The sequence below is a fragment of the Colobus angolensis genome, unplaced genomic scaffold (assembly GCF_000951035.1).
Source record: "Colobus angolensis palliatus isolate OR3802 unplaced genomic scaffold, Cang.pa_1.0 Scaffold543, whole genome shotgun sequence".
NCBI classification, from domain to species: domain Eukaryota; kingdom Metazoa; phylum Chordata; class Mammalia; order Primates; family Cercopithecidae; genus Colobus; species Colobus angolensis.
In genome coordinates this window covers 1,664,165-1,682,904 of record NW_012118966.1, presented here as the reverse complement: position 1 = coordinate 1,682,904, position 18,740 = coordinate 1,664,165, and the positions used below count along the sequence as shown (strand labels likewise).

Below are 18,740 nucleotides of genomic sequence, written 5' to 3'. Positions count from 1 at the left end.
ATATAAAATATTGTAATTTTGAAGATCAAGTGTTCAAAATAGGGCTCACTTAAATCAAAGTATCAGTTGGACTGTGTGTTGCTTTCCAAAGACTCTAGGGGGGAATCTATTTCTTTCTCTTTTCCAGCTTCTAGAAGCTTCCTACATTCCTTGACTCCTGGTCCCATCTCTCTATTTTCAGTACCAGCAAGGACGTGTTGAGTCCTTTTCATGTCACATTTACCTGACTGTTCTTCCATCATTGCACCTGTCTCTGAACAGAGCTGGAAAATAGTCTCCATTTTTAAGGACCGTGGGGATTAGATTGGACCCAGGGAATCTAGGATAGTCTCTTCATCTCTAGTTCTTAACGTAATCATGTCTGGAAAGTCCATTTTGCCATATGTGGTGATATATTCACAAGTTCCAAGAATTAGAACATGGACGTCTTTGGGACCATTATACTTCCTGCTGTAAGCTCCCATATGGGACATGTGTTGTGCTCATCATCAAGAGTGCAGGAGACTGGAAATAGGCATGTTAGTGGTAAAAATATGTTGCAAGTAATGACATGAGAATTTGGGGGAAACAGGAAAACTAAGGAACAAACAAGTGAAACCTAAATATTTAAAAGTTATACAAACAAGTACAGTAATTTGGAACCTCTTGGAGAAGGGAAGTTACAACTACATAAGTGAGATACTTTGAAAATCTTCCTTTTATTTGATGAACCTGAACCATCAAAGAAAAGCAAAGTTTAATATTTCAATTCACTGTTTAAGAAATCAAAGTGTATGTACAATATTAGAAAGACTTCTGTGTAGAAAAATTAATACTGAAAAATTTCTTTTTTATATAAAGAAGTAATCTCTGCAGTTCAGCTCTCTCCTGAGTATACTGGTGAAGGAGGTGTCATCACTGCTTCACAAAAACCTCAGTATTTCTAACTTGATTATCCCCCTGTCCTAATGTTTAGCTATGCCAGAATGAATTCTTTAATTTTATGAAAGGTGGGTAGTTTAAATGGTAGCAAAGTATCTGCAAAATTAAATTATAATATGAATTTATTTATAATGGCTTTAAACTAAAGGGCTTTAAGAAATATAGGTTTTTCAGAGATATTTGAATGTTTATAAGCCAACATAGGTTTAATTTTAGTATTTACTCAGTAGATTTTTATAAAATGAACAAAACCTTATCTTTGTAAGCTATTTGAATTTAACTGATGCAAAAAAAATATTGCCCTGATCAAATCATTCTTCAATTATTATAGCAGTCTGTGTTGATATATTTTAAGAAACTATCAAATGACATATATTAAAAATTATGATGGTTTGAATAATGTAGAATATTCAGCTGTGGCATGGAACGTGGAACAGACTTGTCTCCATATGCTTGATATTTACAAAATTATTAAAGTTTTAGAGATTTGTTATCACATCACAGTTCTCACAAATCATCTAACAGATTTGTGGGAGTTCTGGGACAGTATAGAGGGGCTAAAAGGACAGGAGTTAGAATTGGACAGATCTGGGCTTACTGATTTCACCACTCAGAAGTCACCAAATCTCCTTGTACCTCAACTCCTTCATCTTTAAAATTAGGACATACGAAAGTTACTGTTTTTTCGTTATTAGATATCCAAGATGCTTGGTATATAGTAAATGTTCAGTAACTTTTAGCTCTATTCATGGAATTGTTCCCAAAACACCACCGGCATCTGCATTCACATTCCAGTACTCTGCCTGATAGAATTGAACTACTTATACTCCTATTTAAAGCCACACTTTCTACTTGAGAACTGAATCTCACCCCTTCTTTCCTGCTCAAGGCTGTTGCCCAAGCAGTCCCCTCTCTTCTGACCTATATTGCCAATTGCTCCCTCCTATTGGATCATTCCCATAGGCATATACACATTCTGGTATTTCAACCTTCTTACAAAGAAAACTCTCTTCACCCCCAATTTCATGCCAGCTACTTCCTCATCTTGGTTTTATTTAGGTGTTTGTTTATCCGGTTGCTCTCCTTTGAAGGAAAACTTCAAAACAGATGTTCATACTCATTGTTTCTGGTTAGTCTTGTCTCTTGCTTTCTTACACCCACCATAGACTGGCTTTTTCCCGTACCACTTTAATAAAAGTGCTCTTGTTAATATCACCAGTGACCTTAATGTTGCCAAACCAGTAGTCAGTTCTCAATCCTTGTCTTACTCGACCTATAACCAGCATTTGAGATAGTTTGACCTTATTTTCCTTAAAGTACTTTTTTAAAGTCTTGACTTTCTTCCATGATCTTTTTGCTTTGCTCTCTTGGACTCTTTTGTGGGTTCTAACTCTTCTGTCAGATCCCTTAAGGTTAGAACACCATAGCATGCTCAGTCCTTTGTTCTTTTTTGTACTTTTACTCACTCCCTTTGTGATCTCATCCACTCATTTGCTTAACATCCCATTTATATATGGAAGGCTATCATATTTATATCTGCAGCCCAAGCTTCCCTCCTAAGTCCAGATTTAAATATCTTGACCTGGCATTATCACTAGAATTTTTTTTTTTTTTTTTTTTTGAGACGGAGTCTCGCTCTGTCGCCCGGGCTGGAGTGCAGTGGCCGGATCTCAGCTCACTGCAAGCTCCGCCTCCCGGGTTTACGCCATTCTCCTGCCTCAGCCTCCCGAGTAGCTGGGACTACAGGCGCCCGCCACCTCGCCCGGCTAGTTTTTTTTTTTTTTTTTTTTTGTATTTTTTAGTAGAGACGGGGTTTCACCGTGTTAGCCAGGATGGTCTCGATCTCCTGACCTCGTGATCCGCCCGTCTCAGCCTCCCAAAGTGCTGGGATTACAGGCTTGAGCCACCGCGCCCAGCCTAGAATATTTCAAAGACATCTTAAACTTAACATACTCAAAACTTAACTCCTGATCTGCCCCCCAAACCTTCTCTATCCCCAGTCTTCCCCATATCAGTTGATGGCAACACCATCTTTCCAATTGTTCATACCAAAATTCTTATAGTCATCTTTGACTCTTTCTCTCAAATCTTACTCTGTCAGGAAATTCTCATGGTTCAGCCTTAGGAAGATGTCCAGAATCTAACCACTTTCAGTCAATGTATTACTATAACCCTTTCTTGATTGGATTACAGCAACAACCTCCCAACTTGTCTGTTTCATTTTCTACCTGTTGTCACCCTAAAGTCTATTTTTATTATAGCAATCAGACTGATCTTATTTAATTTATTTTTATTCTGAAGTATATTTATATCCCTCCTCTGCTCAAATTCTTGCAATGAATCCTATTTTATTCAATTAAGAGTCAATGTCTGGGCAATGGGCTTCAATAAGCCCTACATAAGCTGGCCTCTCCATTGTCTCTCTGACACCATCATCCTCTACTGCTCCCTAATTTACTCTTGCTATATCTTAAATAACAGATGTCTTAAATAGACCTTAGGACCTTGGCACCAGCTTTTCTCTCTGTATCTGTACTCTTCCCACAGATGTCTGCGTGGACCACTGCCTTAGCTTTGTCCAATCTTTGGTGAAATGTTGTCTTCTTAATGAGACACTTGTCAATATTACCCTATTAAAAATTCCAAGCTGTTTCCATACATACTGCAATCTTTGGAAAGAAAAGAGTACAGTTAGTTCTGTGGCTCTTCTCTGGACTCAGAAATGCCTGGTGATTTGACCCTCCCTATAAGTCTTCTTTCAACAAGGACTCAAGAAACTTTTAGGTATTCATCTATACTTCCTCCAAGAGAACTCAGCTGAAGTTACTAGGTAGCAAGCACTGATGTGTGCTTTATTACAAGCATATATCATGCACTGATATGTATTAATATTTTATTGTTGAGACTGGTACTGGTAGGGATAGCTGCTCTAGAAAATGAATAGAAGTTCATGCCACATTCCTAAAAAGCTGCTCAGCTAGCAAAGTATAAGCAGAAGGTTTCACCTACCCAACATCACCTATCATTGCCACACATACCCTGAGTGTTCAGTGACTTTCTGATATTAGAGATGGACTGGGAGTTGGCTCTGCTGGTACTGTATGTACTCTTTTGTTACCTAACCTTTCTTTCTTTCTTTCCTTCTTTCCTTCTTTCCTTCCTTCCTTCCTTCCTTCCTTCCTTCCTTCCTTCCTTCCTTCCTTCCTTCCTTTTCTTTCTTCTTTTTTGAAATGGAGTCTAGCTTTTGTCTCCAGGCTGGAGTGCAGCGGCACGATCTTCGCTCATTGCGACCTCTCCTCTGCCTCACGGGTTGAAATGATTCTGCTGCCTCAGCCTCCCCAGTAGCTGAGATTACAGGCGTGCACTGCCACACCCAGCTAATTTTTGTATTTTTAGTAGAGACGGGGATTCACCATGTTAGCCAAGCTGGTCTCGATGTCCTGACCTCGTGATCCACCCACCTCGGCCTCCTAAAGTGCTGGGATTATAGTCATGAGCCACCACAACCGGCCAACCTAACCTTTCTTAAAACTCAGTAGTACACATGGTGCTGAGCAAAGCCTCCTGTGACTCATGACTGTGATTGTCACTGTGAACCCAAGATCACCAGTAAGGCAGAGTAGACATTATGATTCCAATCCCCTTAACCTTGCTCTAATCTTTTTTTTTTTTTTCCTACAGCTTTTGAGACCTTTTGACATACTGTATAACCTAGTTACTTATGTTTGTTGATTAAGCCTTATGAGGGCAGGATTTTTTTGTTCATTATATAGGCCTAGCACCTAGAACAATGCCTGATATACACCAGATACTCAATAAAAACTTGTTAGAGGAATGAGTGAACAAATGTTTCTTTAGTATTTATTCAAGTCCAGGAGTAAAGGATTGTGAAGACCAGTAACAGAATTTCTGCCGTTAAATTTCTTTGAGCCAAGGATGTGATTATTGTCATTTCTGAGATTGGTCCATTACAGAGATATCTTAGAGAAAGTTCCCAAATCACATCAGGAAAGAGGGGCTTAGAGAAGTTTATTACCAGGGAGATTATGTCTTAGGAATGACAATATAAAAGAAAGCTGAGTTTACTAAATTATATTTACACATGTGAAGGAAGGCTGTGAGACTGTGTTATTAACGGAGCATTTGTATGTAGGGGTTGTCTGTCCAAAAAGAAGAATCCTCAGACAGAAATAATTTTTACAACTTAGTCTTCACTGTGGTTCAAGAAAAATGATACTATGAAGAGTGTGACCCCACAGTGCTCAAAGTAGCCTTAAATTAAATTATGCAGGATTACTGCTAAAATAGACCATGGTGGTAAGGGAATAAAAGGATTTTTATTTTGAATACAAACCACTTTATCCATGTAATTAGCATTGTAGTTTTAGGAATTTTAGCAAATAATAATCATTATTTGTTCTAGTATAATATCTAGTTAGCATGCAGATATTAATTGAAAATAATAATGCAGTTCCTTTTAAATATGGCTAGCTATATAATAGAGAAGATTTCTAGCCATGTGCATCTGGACTCTTGTGTAATTTTAAGATTTTACAGAAAAATGGTATCTCATAAAAGAATTCACACATATTTTAAGATGTCTTCACATCTGCATGGTTTTGTCATGTTGTTGATTTTTCCTGGAATGCTCATCTTTTTTTTTTTTTTTTGTCAGCCCTTGCAAATCCTCCTTGTCCTCCTAAATCCGGCCACAGCCACATTTTCTCTCTGGCTTTTCTTGGCACTGTCTTCCTGCAACTGGTTCTCCCCCTTAAGGTTAATTGATTAATTGCTTCCTCCTCTGTGTTCCCAAAGTGTTTATCACAAGGTGTGGGTGTTATTTATTTACCTGCCTCGGAGTTTCAAGGGCATCTTCATCATCTTTGTTACTCTAGTGACTAGCACTGTTCCTGTAGCATAATACATGTTCAATAAATGGTTATTGAATTTGAGCATCAGAATATATTGTTACCTTGACCACTGATTCACCAAGCAAATATTTATTAAGGGCTTTTTATATGCAAGATACTGTGTTATGTGTTGTGAAGATACTACAAAGATAAATCAGATGCACAAGTCCTTGAAACTCTATAGTGTAATAAGGAATAATAAGTCATGCATTAAAAGAACTATATGATAGAAAATGTTTTCAAGCCGATGTGTAGGTTATGTGTGTTTGAGAGAGAGAGAGAAGACAGATTACTTTCTGCTAGGGTTCAAGAATGCCTTCCTATTGGCTAAGGAAATATTTTCCTTAAGTGGCTAAAAAGCTGTGTTTCAAAATATTCTTTTGATGTCTCACAAATTAAGTGGAATTCTGTCTTAGGTCTAAAAATACACATCTCTGTCACTTTAACTTGGTGTACTATTGTAAATTATTGAATTAAAGCACTGCTCAGGGGTTATATTGCTACTTGCCAAGCGGTCTACATTTAAAGTAGAAATTAGATGTTTCTTTTGGTGCCATAAGGTATACATTTTATGCATTCTCTAGTTTTTAGAAGACACCCTAAGGGCTAAGTCTTTAACATGCTGTTACAAGTTTATTCCTAATTGCCACTGGGAAACTGGCTGAAGAAAGTTTTTGACAAAAGTTAACAATATTGTCATTGAGAGAATAATTCAAAATGGATTTTAGCTAAAAGCTTTTTAAAACTTTGGTGAGCATAGCTTGAATGTGTAATATTTAATTGCATTTAAGCCAATAACATATATATATATATGTATTAGACCAGCCTTTTTGTGCATCAAAGCATTAGATGTTAAAAGTTTGAATGATTACATATTTTAACTGATGATCACCAAGCAATTTTTCTGTTTTCATTTAGACTTGGATTCTCACTTGCATTTATCTTCAACTGCTCCTATTTAATCCTCTCGTCAAAACTGAAGGGATCTGCAGGAATCGTGTGACTAATAATGTAAAAGACGTCACTAAATTGGTGAGTAAGGAATGCTTTAAAGTGCCGTGTAAAAAAGAGCTGTAGCTCTTTTTCCTGTGCTTGTTGATCAAAGATTTAGATTTTTCTTGCCCCAAAGTACTGTTTTCCTAATGTGGGGAAAGGAATCATTCGGTTACTATAAAGGGTTTATAGAAAGCAGGTAGTGAGATATTTAAGGTCATAGATAATTTGTTGGTAAAACTGGCTAGTTGCACACCACTGCTGTGACTGCTTCTTTGCTGGTCTTCTCTCCCTCCTTCATAGGCAGTGAAGGACCTTGGAGAGTTCGCTGTGTACTGATGGGCTTGCCCTGGCTTGTTCCCCATAATCTCTCCAGTGGGTTCCCCAGCATGTTCTATTTCCCCTTCACATGTCTTCCTACTCTTCTCTAAAAAGCCTAACGGAAGGAAATCTGAAATGGCTATTCTCCCCATTCCATCAGTATGAAGACCCTGTCACATGTCAGTGGGCATTTGCTTCTTCAGGGAACACAGAGAGGTGATTCATTGCCCACATGCTGAAGGGACTCATCTCCCTGGTTTGTGACATTGAACTCTTCCCTCAGCGAAAGCCATTTGCATTGCTGCCCCTAAGTCACTGCCAGCTCCATGCTATGCTTTTCCAGGTGCTTGCTCTCAAGATCAAGCCACAGAGAGGGCATAACACATCTGGAATGCATCCTCCCCAACCCTCACGATCTAGGGGAGATCTTACATGCTTGTTTGAACCATGTATGATTTCAGTATGAACAAAGCTTGAGAAGCAATTTTTTAAAATTCCTGGTTATTTAAATACTGACTGGAGAACCGAGGTGATGTGAGAATAGGTAAGAAATGAGGGTTGTGATGTAGAGAAAGGGATGCAAAGTTTATTTGTTGGGGTAATAGGATAAGGAGTAGAAGGGGCTCTATTTATCTTCCCTCTTCTTGATACATATTTTCCGGTGTATATGTTTTATTTTGGGTTTATAACAGAACTTCAAAACAGAAGTTTAAGGCCACTGTTGAAGTCTTGCTAGCTTAGCCTCAATATAGAAGTAGAAACCTACAGACACAGTTTATACACATGCCTTAGGACCCAGAGAGTTAAGTTTTAAAAGCATTCTCCCATACAGCAGCAGCAGATGTATCAGTATGTCTTACTTGAGGGAACTGTGAGCAAAGCCATGCAAGAGTTGCCTGGTATATACCCAGTTAGCTATTGTGTATAGGGTGGGGGTGAGGGGGGTGTATTTAAAAAAAAAAACCAAACTGTTTAAAAACAGATCATGTTTTCTTCCTTGAGTTGCTTGTTAGTTTGTGACCCAAGAAACAACACTAAAAGGACAGTATGTGTTTAAAATTTAACTTTTGTGCATGACCTGGATTCTAGTCTAGACTTAACAGGTGATGGCTGTGTGACTTCAGTCAAGGCACTTGACTTCTTCCAGCCTCAGTTTCTTCATCTGTTAAATAGAGATAATATGTCAGAGGGATCTGAGGATAAATTGTAACAAAGTAGCCTAAGCCCATAGTGAGCACAGTGCCTGGCACATAGTACATATTTGGTAAGTGTTAGACACTGTTACTATTTTATGATTATGTGAACTTAGGGAAGAGGAACCATACCAAGTGCCTCAGTTCAGAGCTGAAATGAGTGTAGGGTAGCATTACTGGAAGTAGGATGGTAGTAAGCACCATGAGATCAGTTACTGCCTTAACTCCCATCTGACTGCTTATGCCCATGCCTGAATTCATTTATCAATAAATTGTTCTCAGATTCTAGAAGTTATTGACAAGATCAAGCAGAATAATACAGAAAATGTTACGGTAAACTTGTGTGAGATGACCTAGTCTAGCAAACATGAACATGATCTTAGCTTTCTGTAAGGAAGATAAAGTTTTTAGAGACAAGATGAAGGAAAGAATAAGTCTACAAAGCAAGACAGACCCTTGAAGATGTAATGGTGCAAAACTACTTTTTAATGTATGTTATCTTAATACCCAATGGGCTCAGTCAGTTGTTGGCTAAATTATTCATCTGGGAATTTTAATGGTGATATAAGAGAAGGGTGGGGACAGCAAAGTAGAAGGTGTTCATTAAATGTTTGCTGCATGAGTGAAGAAGAAGAAATGATGTGCTCCACTTTAATGAGCATCACAATCACCTGTCATGCTGATGAAAATTATGCCTGTATTCACAGTAGCAAAGACTTGGAACCAACCCAAATGTCCATCAGTAATAGACTGGGTAAAGAAAATGTGGCCCATATACACGATGGAATACTATGCAGCCATACAAAGGATGAGTTCATGTCCTTTGCAGGGACATGGATGAAGCTGGAAACAATTATTCTCAGCAAAATATCATAAGAACAGTAAACCAATCACCACGTGTTCTCACTCATAAGTGAGAACTGAAGAATGAGAACACATGGACACAGGGAGGGAAACATCACACACTGGGACCTGTTGGGGAGTGGGGCGCTGGTGGAGGGATGGCGTTAGGAGAAATACCTAATGTAAATCACGAGTTGATGGGTGCAGCAAACCAACCCGGCATGTGTATACCTACGTGTTGTTAACAAACCTGCACGTTGTGCACATGTACCCTAGACCTTAAAGTATAATAATAATTTAAAAATTGCAAGTGCCTGGACCTACAGCAAGAAACTGCTTTGATAAGTCTGAGAAAGGGATCCAAGCATCTGTGTTTTTAACTAATTTCTGAAAGGAGGCTTAAGAGCAGTTGCTCTAGATGGTCTCTTCTGTCATTGTTTAGAAAGGAAAATGTCTTGACTCTTATTTAATCTCAACTCCTATTATGACTAGTTATCTGTGTTATATAGATTTATAAGGATGCCAGATTAATACAAATCTTCAAAATTTTAAAGTAGGTCATTACTTTAGAACCAGCAGATCACAGTCTCTCAGGGAGTTGTTTAAGGTACAGCTCTAAGAGCATCACTATTCCGAATCTCAGCTTGTGGAACTGGGGTGTAAGAACCCTAATGTTTCCAATGAGCATCTACATAAAAGTTATTTATGTAGAAGTATCAGGACTGCTTAGGCAATAATGCTTATAGTGTGTGTGTATGTGTGTTTTATACACATATGTGTGTATTTATAGTGTGTGTGTATGTGTGTTTTAATGTTTGAAAAGAAGTGGAGTGTTCCTATCCTAACTTATTAATTTCATTTATTCAAGCAGAAACATGAGTGACTGTTGAGATTTATGGATGTAGATAATCACAGCCTTTCTCTAAAGAATGCTGGGGCAGAGCATCTTGATGGAAGTCGAGATTACTGGGTTGTTTTAATGCCAGCTCCACTATTACCTGGCTGTGTGGCCTTGGACAAATCACTGAATCTTTCTGGCATTCAATTTCCTAATTTTTCAAATGAGGAACATGGACATGATCAATAGGTCTTAATCTAGGACTGATAAACTTCAAATGCTTACACATGAAGCTCAGAATTGTGCTACCTTTGTATGCCTTATATTCATTTCTGAGGAGAGTGTGTAGGTTTTATCATTTCTCAGATAAATCTATGGCCCCAAAGAAGATGAGAACTACTAAATCAGAGAAATTTGGAGGCCCTTTTCAGCTTTGAAATTATTTTATTCCATAATGGTGTTTTTTTTCAGATTGCATCTCTTGGAATAATTCAATAATGACTCGACTAAAGGAGGTTATATAGGATGAGAGGATCTTGCTTTGCAGACATAACCTTGCTACATTTTATGTGAGGGAAAGGAAGTGGCCTGACAGTTGATTTTTGCCTCTGCTCACAGTTATTCCTTCAATGGAAATCATTCCTTTGCAACCCCTACCAGTTCCGTCTTTGCATTAGGTGGCAACTTGCACTGTGCCCACACACTTTAAGTTTATTTGCTTGAAGTGATTCTCATGTCACAGAAGCACATGATTTATGACTTTAATATCAATTGTTTTAAATTTCTTCGTGAACACTTTATATTGCCCCTACAGTCCCCATGGTTTTCATTTGAAATGTTTCTGGCATGTTTACTAAGCATAATAGTTCATCTATTTACAGAACATTTTGCTTTGTTTCTAAAAAAAGGGTTGCAAGACTTGTTTTAAATGGCAAACTCAGACTTACCTAAAGAAAGGGTCAAGTATCTGGGAAGAGGATGAATCAAGTTTTCATAACTTGTATCTATGGGATAGTTAGGTTTCAGCTTTTAGTAGTTGCAATTGTTCATATAAGAAGGAAATTCAAATATATTGTTCAAATATATTCAAAAATATTGTTCATATCAGAAGGAAATTCAAACTCTTTTAGAGTTCAAACTAGTTTTCTCTGTGTATTCTGCCTACTCTTCTCTTTGTTTGTGATGATGTTGTTTCTTCATTTGAGGCAGTTTAACTCAATATGATTTTGCTGCTAAAGAGAAAAAATGTTTTTGTCTTTAACTTTCTATTGGGTAATGACTTGTCTTCCTCAAAACGTTTCTTAAGGTCCCGTCCCCATCTCGTAAAGGTGGAATTATTCTGTCTTTTCAAGGTCAGTCTACAAATTAGTAAGATAGCATTAGAACAAAGGAACCTATTGTTTTCCTGGTCTTGTGGTAGGCACTTAATTCAAGTTGGCTATATTTATACATGATTCATGGAGATTAACATAATAAGAGATTATAAAAATATCCTCAGATAACACATTTTCACACTTTGAATAGACAGTCTTGATTAATTCTGATTATTTTTCTCTTCAAATATTATATTCCTCAAATAGAGTTACTACTGCATTAAAGTGAAGAATTGGAGTCCCTGAATGTCCCCATTTCTGGATGAATTCTAAACTTGTCTTCAAATGACCTATGTATATCATTAATAGTGAAGATTTCACATAATTTTTTTTGACCTTTGAAAAATAATAGTTTGAAAGATAGTTTTCAAATTTTATTTTATTAGGTTGCAATATTTAACATTTTAATTTCTGCTCCTGTGGTCAGCAGAAAATTCTTTCTGTATTTAAAGCTAAAATTTAAGGACATTTTGTATTTTTTAAAAAAAGGACTATTAGAAATAATATTTATTAAAACTCTCTAGATTGCTATATTATTAAGAGTATCAGTCTTGTTGTTAGGAAAACATTGTTCTTCCTTTATAGAATAAATTACTTAGATAATGTGTCTTCTGCTCCTTGAATTTTTATGCTTATCTTTTGTGGAGATGTGGGTCCCTTTGTGTTGCCCAGGCTGGTCTCAAACTCCTAGTCTCAAGAGATCCTCCCACCTCTGCCTCCTGAAGTTCTGGGATTACAGGTGTCAGCCCCCATGCTCAGCCTGCTCCTTGGTTTTTTAAAACAATAGTTATGAGCACATAGACACCATGCAGAAACACTTTGCATGGATTGTCTCCTTTACTTTTCATAACCTTATGAGGTAACTGTTTTTAGGCCCAGTATATTGGTTAGAAAGCTGAGCTCTAGTGGTATTTAGTAACCTGATCATTATCACTTGGGAAATATTTGAGTAGAGGTTTGACCCCCTAACTACGTATCATTGCAGCACAGTAATGCAGTTCATAATTTATAATGCATTCCCAGTAATTTCAGGTGTAAATTTCAACCACAATTAATGAATTATCATTGTAACCTACTGAATTTTATTTCCTGAATAGTAGTCACCTTATCTTACTGTGATTAGGAAGCTATCATATTGTAGAAGCTCAGTTCGTACTACTTAATTGGAATCGTCATCATAAGGTATGTCATCATATGGTAGGTCATCATCATAAGGTATGTCATCATCATGAGGTATTATACACTCCCTAAATATGATAGTTTATAATCTCTTCTATTTGAAAGGAAAAATGGTTATCTATCTTTATTTAGATATTCTTTACTGAGGAAAGATGACCTTGAAAAGCCTCCTAAAATTGTCATCTTAATTTTTTTTTTTTTTTTTTTTGAGACAGGATGTCTGTCACTCAGTCTGGGGTACAATGGTGCAGTCATGGCTCACTGGAGCCTCAAACTCCTGGGCTCAAGTGATCCTCCTGCCTCAGCCTCTCTAGTAGCTGGAACTCCCAAGTAGTTGCCACCATACCTGACTAATTTTTAGTTTTTTTTTCTTGAGATGGACTCTCACTTTGTTGCCAAGTCTGGTCTCAAACTGCTGGCTTTGAGCGATCCTCTCACCTTGGCTTCTTAAAGCAGTAGGATTATAGGCATGAACCACTGTGCCCTGCCAATTTTGTAAAATCACGAATTGAGTTACCAGTTACACTTGAAAACTATACAGGTGTGGTAATGCACCTGGTTGGTTAAATTTTTAGTCAATATTAGTGGTAGATAAATTTTTAGGAGAAACAAAAAAGCAAAAAGCTTTTTTGGGGGGTGTTATTTCTGAAGGCTGAACAACTAACATTATAGTAAGCTACTGTATATGAGTGAACGATGACATTTAGATAGAAGCGTAGAGCTTTTCTCCTCTACAGCCATGATTATTAAACAGTGCTAGGTCTGAAAATCATGGACTCTTTCCCCAGAAGAGTTGACATATGCACAGCATTTTATAAAAGTGTCAAGGGAGTCATAGATCACTACTGGGTTTTGATTCCTGCCTTGGTCTTGGGAGAGACAGCCGAAACAAGTAAGGGTCTTGCAAAATGTCCAAGTGGCCGCTCATCTCATGAGATTTAGGGACCTCGGTAACACTTGAACCATGAGATTCAAAGGTTTTTAGATCAGTGATCTAGAGAGGAAGTTAGGTGTTCTGACGTGGAGTTATTTTTCTTCTGAGTCCAAATACCTGCAGGGTGTGGTATGCAGCCCGTGCCAGTTTGGCTTGCAAAGACTTTTTCTTGGCTGAGTCTCCAGCATTTCCGAATGCTGTTCTCTCGTGGATATTTTTCCAGTGTCACTGGACATGGTCAATCCTTAGGACATCGAAAGAAGACAGTAAATGGGGCCCACCAGCACAGTTCGCTCATCATCCAGTGACTTGTTTTTGCAGTTTCTTATTTTACAAGCTGGCATAGTATTGACATCCTTGCACTCCAAACCAAAACTCATTACAATGAGTTAGCCTTTGGTAAAATTTTCCGTCAATTAATTTTTTTTTCTTTTCCATGAATTTCTCTTAGCAGAACAGATTTGTTTTTAAAAATATGTAGCCTTGGTTACTTATCCATTTAACCCTACCAACAGGGAATACTTCCCTGGACTCTAGACCTGTCTCCTGCTTTTCTAGTTTCTAGTTTACATGTAAATATTTAATGTATATTCAGATTCCTAGTGGTCTTCTAATCTTTTGTCTGTCTCTGTTTTCTCTTTGCTCCAAACTGTCTTACCGTACTAATCTTTCTATTTTACTACCATATTCCTTTGCTGAAACATGTTCAGTGTTGCATCACCACTTACATAAGGAAGTCAAACCAGATTGAATTTATAGAAATTATCTAGTTTGCCCTCTTTATTTTACAGACAGGGAGTAGAACTTCCACAGAGATGATGCTATATGTCTAAGCAGAAGCGATTTGCTGTAGAGTTCTGGTGGTAGAACTGTTCCTACTGTACTTTACTACCTCCCATTTGAGCTCCTTAGCTCAACATTTGTAGGGTCTCTATCAGATGCAGTTTTTCTGGAGTATTTCTTATCTCTTATCTGGTCTCGCTAACACATTATGAGCTTTCCCATTTCTTTGCCTTTGCACAGGACCCTTCCTCTATCTAGAAAGTCCTACTCCCTTGCATTTAGTATTAATAGAAATTCATACTCATTCACATACCATGCCTAACTAAGCACTTAGTATTTTACATGAGTTATTTAATCCTTATAAATCTGTCAGCTAGATTCTACATGATTCCCGTATGACACATGTGAAAAATTAGGTTAAAGTAGATGAAGTGACTTGCCTAAGACTTTTGAGTTAGCAGGTTGCAGCACCAGGATCCAACCTGAGTGGTCTGTCTCCAGAACCTGTCCTATTAATCCATACATTAAATTCACTGCCTCTAAGGAATATTTTCCAAGTTCCAGGCCATAGGCTTGCTCTGTGATATATATCAGAGAAGCAGAATTTATTGCATGGTTATCTGTGCTTTCTGGAAGGTGAATCAGTATACTACGGTGTTGAATATTTCCTCCCCAAAATGCTTGGGACCAAAAGTGTTTCAGATTTCATATTTTTTTTCAGATTTTAGAATATTTGTGTTTTTTTCTTTTTAATATACTTTCAACTATTATTTTTGATGCAGGGGCTACATTTGAAGGTTTATTACTTGGGGATATTGTGTGATGTGGAGGTTTGGGGTATGATTGATCTCATCACCTGGGTAGTGAACATGGTACCTAATAGGTAGTTTTTTTAACCCTGTCTTCCTTCTTCCTGTCTAGTTGTCCCTGGTATCTATTGTTGCTATCTTTATTTCCATGAGTATGCAGTGTTTAGTTCCCACTTCTAAGTAAGAGCATGCAATATTTGGTTTTCCATTCGTGTGTTAATTCACTAACAATGATGGCCTCCAGCTGCATCCATATTCCTGCGAAGGACATGATTTTATTCTTTTTCTGTGGCTGCATAGTATTCCATGGTGTATATGTATCACTTTGTCTTTATTCAGTTCATGTTAGGCACATAGGTTGATTCCATGACTTTCTATTGTGAATAGTACTGTGATGAATGTACAAATGCATGGGTTTATTTGGTAGAAGGACTTCTTTTGGATATACACCTAGCAATGGGATTGCTGGGTTGAATGGTAGTTCTGAGTTCTTTGAGAAATCCCCCAACTTCTTTCCGAAGTGTCTGAACAGTGTATATGCATTCCGTTTTCTCTGCAGCTTCACCAGCATCTGTCGTTTTTTGGCATTTTTTAAAATTATATTTTAAGTTCGGGAGTACATGTGCAGAACGTGCAGTTTGTTACATAGGTATACATGTGCCATGGTGGTTTGCTGCAGCCATCAACCCATCACCTACATTAGGTATTTCTCCTAGTACTATCCTTCCCCTAGTCCCTCAATACCCAACAGGCCCTGATATGTGATATTTCCCTCCCTGTGTCCGTGTGTTCTCATTGTTCAACTCCCACTTATGAGTGAGAACATGTGGTGTTTGGTTTTCTGCTTTTGTGATAGTTTGCTGAGAATGATTGTTTCCCGCTTCAACCATGTCCTTGCAAAGGACATGAACTCATCCTTTTTTATGGCTACATATTATTCCATGCTGTATATGTGCCACATTTTCTTTATCCAGTCTATCACTGATGGACATTTGGGTTGGTTCCAAGTCTTTGCTATTTTGAATAGTTCTACAATAAACATATGTGTACATGTGTCTTTATAATGGCATGATTTATAATCCTTTAGATATATACCCAGTAATGGGATTGCTGGGTCAAATGGAATTTCTAGTTCTAGATCCTTAAGGAATCACCACACTGTCTTCCACAATGGTTGAACTAATTTACACTCCCACCAACATGACAGCCATTCTAACCCATATGAGATGGTATCTCATTGTGGTTTTCATTTGCATTTCTCTATTGATTAGTGATGTTGAGCAATTTTTCATGTGTTTCTTGGCCCCTTGCATATCTTCTTTGGAGAAATATCTATGTCTTTTGCGTACTTTTTGTTTATGGGGTTATTTTTTGATTGTTGAATTGTTTAAGTTCCTTATAGGTTCTGGATATTAGATCTTTGTTGGATGCATAGTTTACAAATATTTTCCCCCATTCTGTAGATTGTCTGTTTACTCTATTAATAGTTTCTTTTGCTGTGTACAAGCTCTTTAGTGTAATTAGCTCCCAATTGTCATTTTTTGTTTCTGTTGGAATTGCTTTTGAGGACTTAGTCATAAATTATTCCCCAAGGCCAGTTCCAGAATGGTGTTTACTAAGTTTTCTTCCAGGATTTTTACAGTGTGGGGCTTTACATTTACATCTTTAATTCCTTTTGAGTTAATTTTTGTATGTGGTGAATAGTAGGGGTCTAGTTCCATTCTTCTACATCTAGCTAGCCAGTTATCCCGGCATCATTTATTGAATAGGGAGTCCTTTCCCCATTGTGTATGTTTGTTGACTTTGTCAAAGATCACATGGCTTGTATGTATGCAGCTTTATTTTAGATTTCAGATTAGAGATGCTCAACCTGTATAAATGCTTAGAAAGTAATATTAATACAATAATTTATTAAGTGACCACAAATATCTACAACTTGACTTTCTAAGTTCTCTTCCAAATGCAATTAGAAAGAAACCAATGAAAACCAAGAAAGTAATAACGGGGATACAGCGCTATAGGTAGGCGTGCTGAGCCCCAGCACAGAAAGCCAGGGTTTGCATCCTACCTGCACCAGTTACTCCTAATGCCTATGACCTTGGGGATACCAGTTAACCTGAGTTTCTATGACCTCATTTGTAAAATAAGCTTAATATGATCTCTCATGGGGTTGGGGTAGAGATTGTATATGAAAACCTATTTTAAATTATAAAGCACGTTTCAAAAACAGTATTAATTTTCAATCTCACCAGAAACTGAATATCAGCAAATCAGCTTAACCAAGAAATTACTTTTAGGGAACTTCCTATAAGCCTTATTTGAACCAATATTTGTATATAAATTATGCATGAAATGGAATTGGTCAGCATACTCTTTACATTTTCTTTGGTTTTTAGACATATACTCAGATCCCACACTTTCTAAATACTAATCTAGTTGATTGTATTTTTGTATTTTTAAAATAATATAAATTATGCTTAAGAAAGGGCTGGATTTTCAAGCAGCTTGTGTTCAGAATACCTGCCACTTCTTGCTGCACTTTTCTGTGTGGAATGCCTTTAATTTACCTGGTTTATTCAAGATAAGATAGAATATTGCTGCTCAGTTGTTGCTTTCACACTTGCAACAGGTCTGCTTTGTCCTTGTCACTAGGGTTTACATAAAATGACTAGACCCGTTTGCTTTTCAATGATGAGGATGAAGATTAAGAAGAGAAAAGAAATTATGGAAGCCTGGTGGAAAGTTTGAGAGGAAGAAAGTTAAGTGTAAGGAATGAGGGAGTTAACTCCAAAAATAACTTAAAAAAAAAAATGCCATCGTGTCTGGCAGCTCAGATGTGTTTTCAATTAGAAGCAATGGAATGGACACGGTGGCTTATGCCTGTAATGCCAGCATTTTGGGAGGTCCAGACAGGCAGATCACTTGAGGCCAGGAGTTTGAGACCAGACTGGCCAACATGGCAAAACCCCTTTTCTGCTAAAAATACAAAAATCAGCCAGGTGTAGTGGTGCGTGCCTGTAATCCCAGAGGCTGACACATGGGAGGATTCCTTAAGCCCAGGAGGTGGAGGTTGCAGTGAGCCAAGATCGTGCTACTGCACTCCAGCCTAGGTGACAAAGTGAGACTTTGTCCCCAAAAAAGAATAAAAAAAGCAGCATTGATTCTAATATTTTATTTAGGGTGGCATGAAGAAGGTTGATGGTGAAGATTCACAAGTGGAAAATACTCAGAACAAGTGCCTAGAGGGTGTAGAGTGTGAACATATGTAGTGGAGCTGAGACAAGGAAGGCTCTGCTCTTGGGGGACCTGGGTTCTAGTCTAGACTTAACAGGTGATGGCTGTGTGACTTTAGTCAAGGCACTTGACCTCTTCCAGCCTCAGTTTCTTCATCTGTTAAATAGAGATAATATGTCAGAGGGATCTGAGGATAAATTGTAATAATGTAGCCTAAGCCCATAGTGAGCACAGTACCTGGCACATAGTAAATATTTGACAAGTGTTAGACACTGTTACTATTGTATGATTATGTGAACTTAGGGATTATGTGAACCAAGTGCCTCAGTTCAGAGCTGAAATGAGTGTAGGGTAGCATTACTGGAAGTAGGATGGTAGTAAGCACCATGAGATCAGTTACTGCCTTAAC

General features: G+C 37.6%; 1 protein-coding gene across 2 annotated transcripts in view; it reads left to right on the top strand.

The window, feature by feature from the left end:
• KITLG (KIT ligand) overlaps window positions 1-18,740 on the top strand; it is an 88,251-nt gene that overhangs the window by 29,748 nt on the left and 39,763 nt on the right. For both annotated transcript variants that reach the window (XM_011961269.1, XM_011961268.1), the window contains exon 2: window positions 6,750-6,863. In XM_011961269.1, the coding sequence (XP_011816659.1) occupies window positions 6,750-6,863 (114 nt within the window). The remainder of the gene's footprint in view (window positions 1-6,749; window positions 6,864-18,740) is intronic.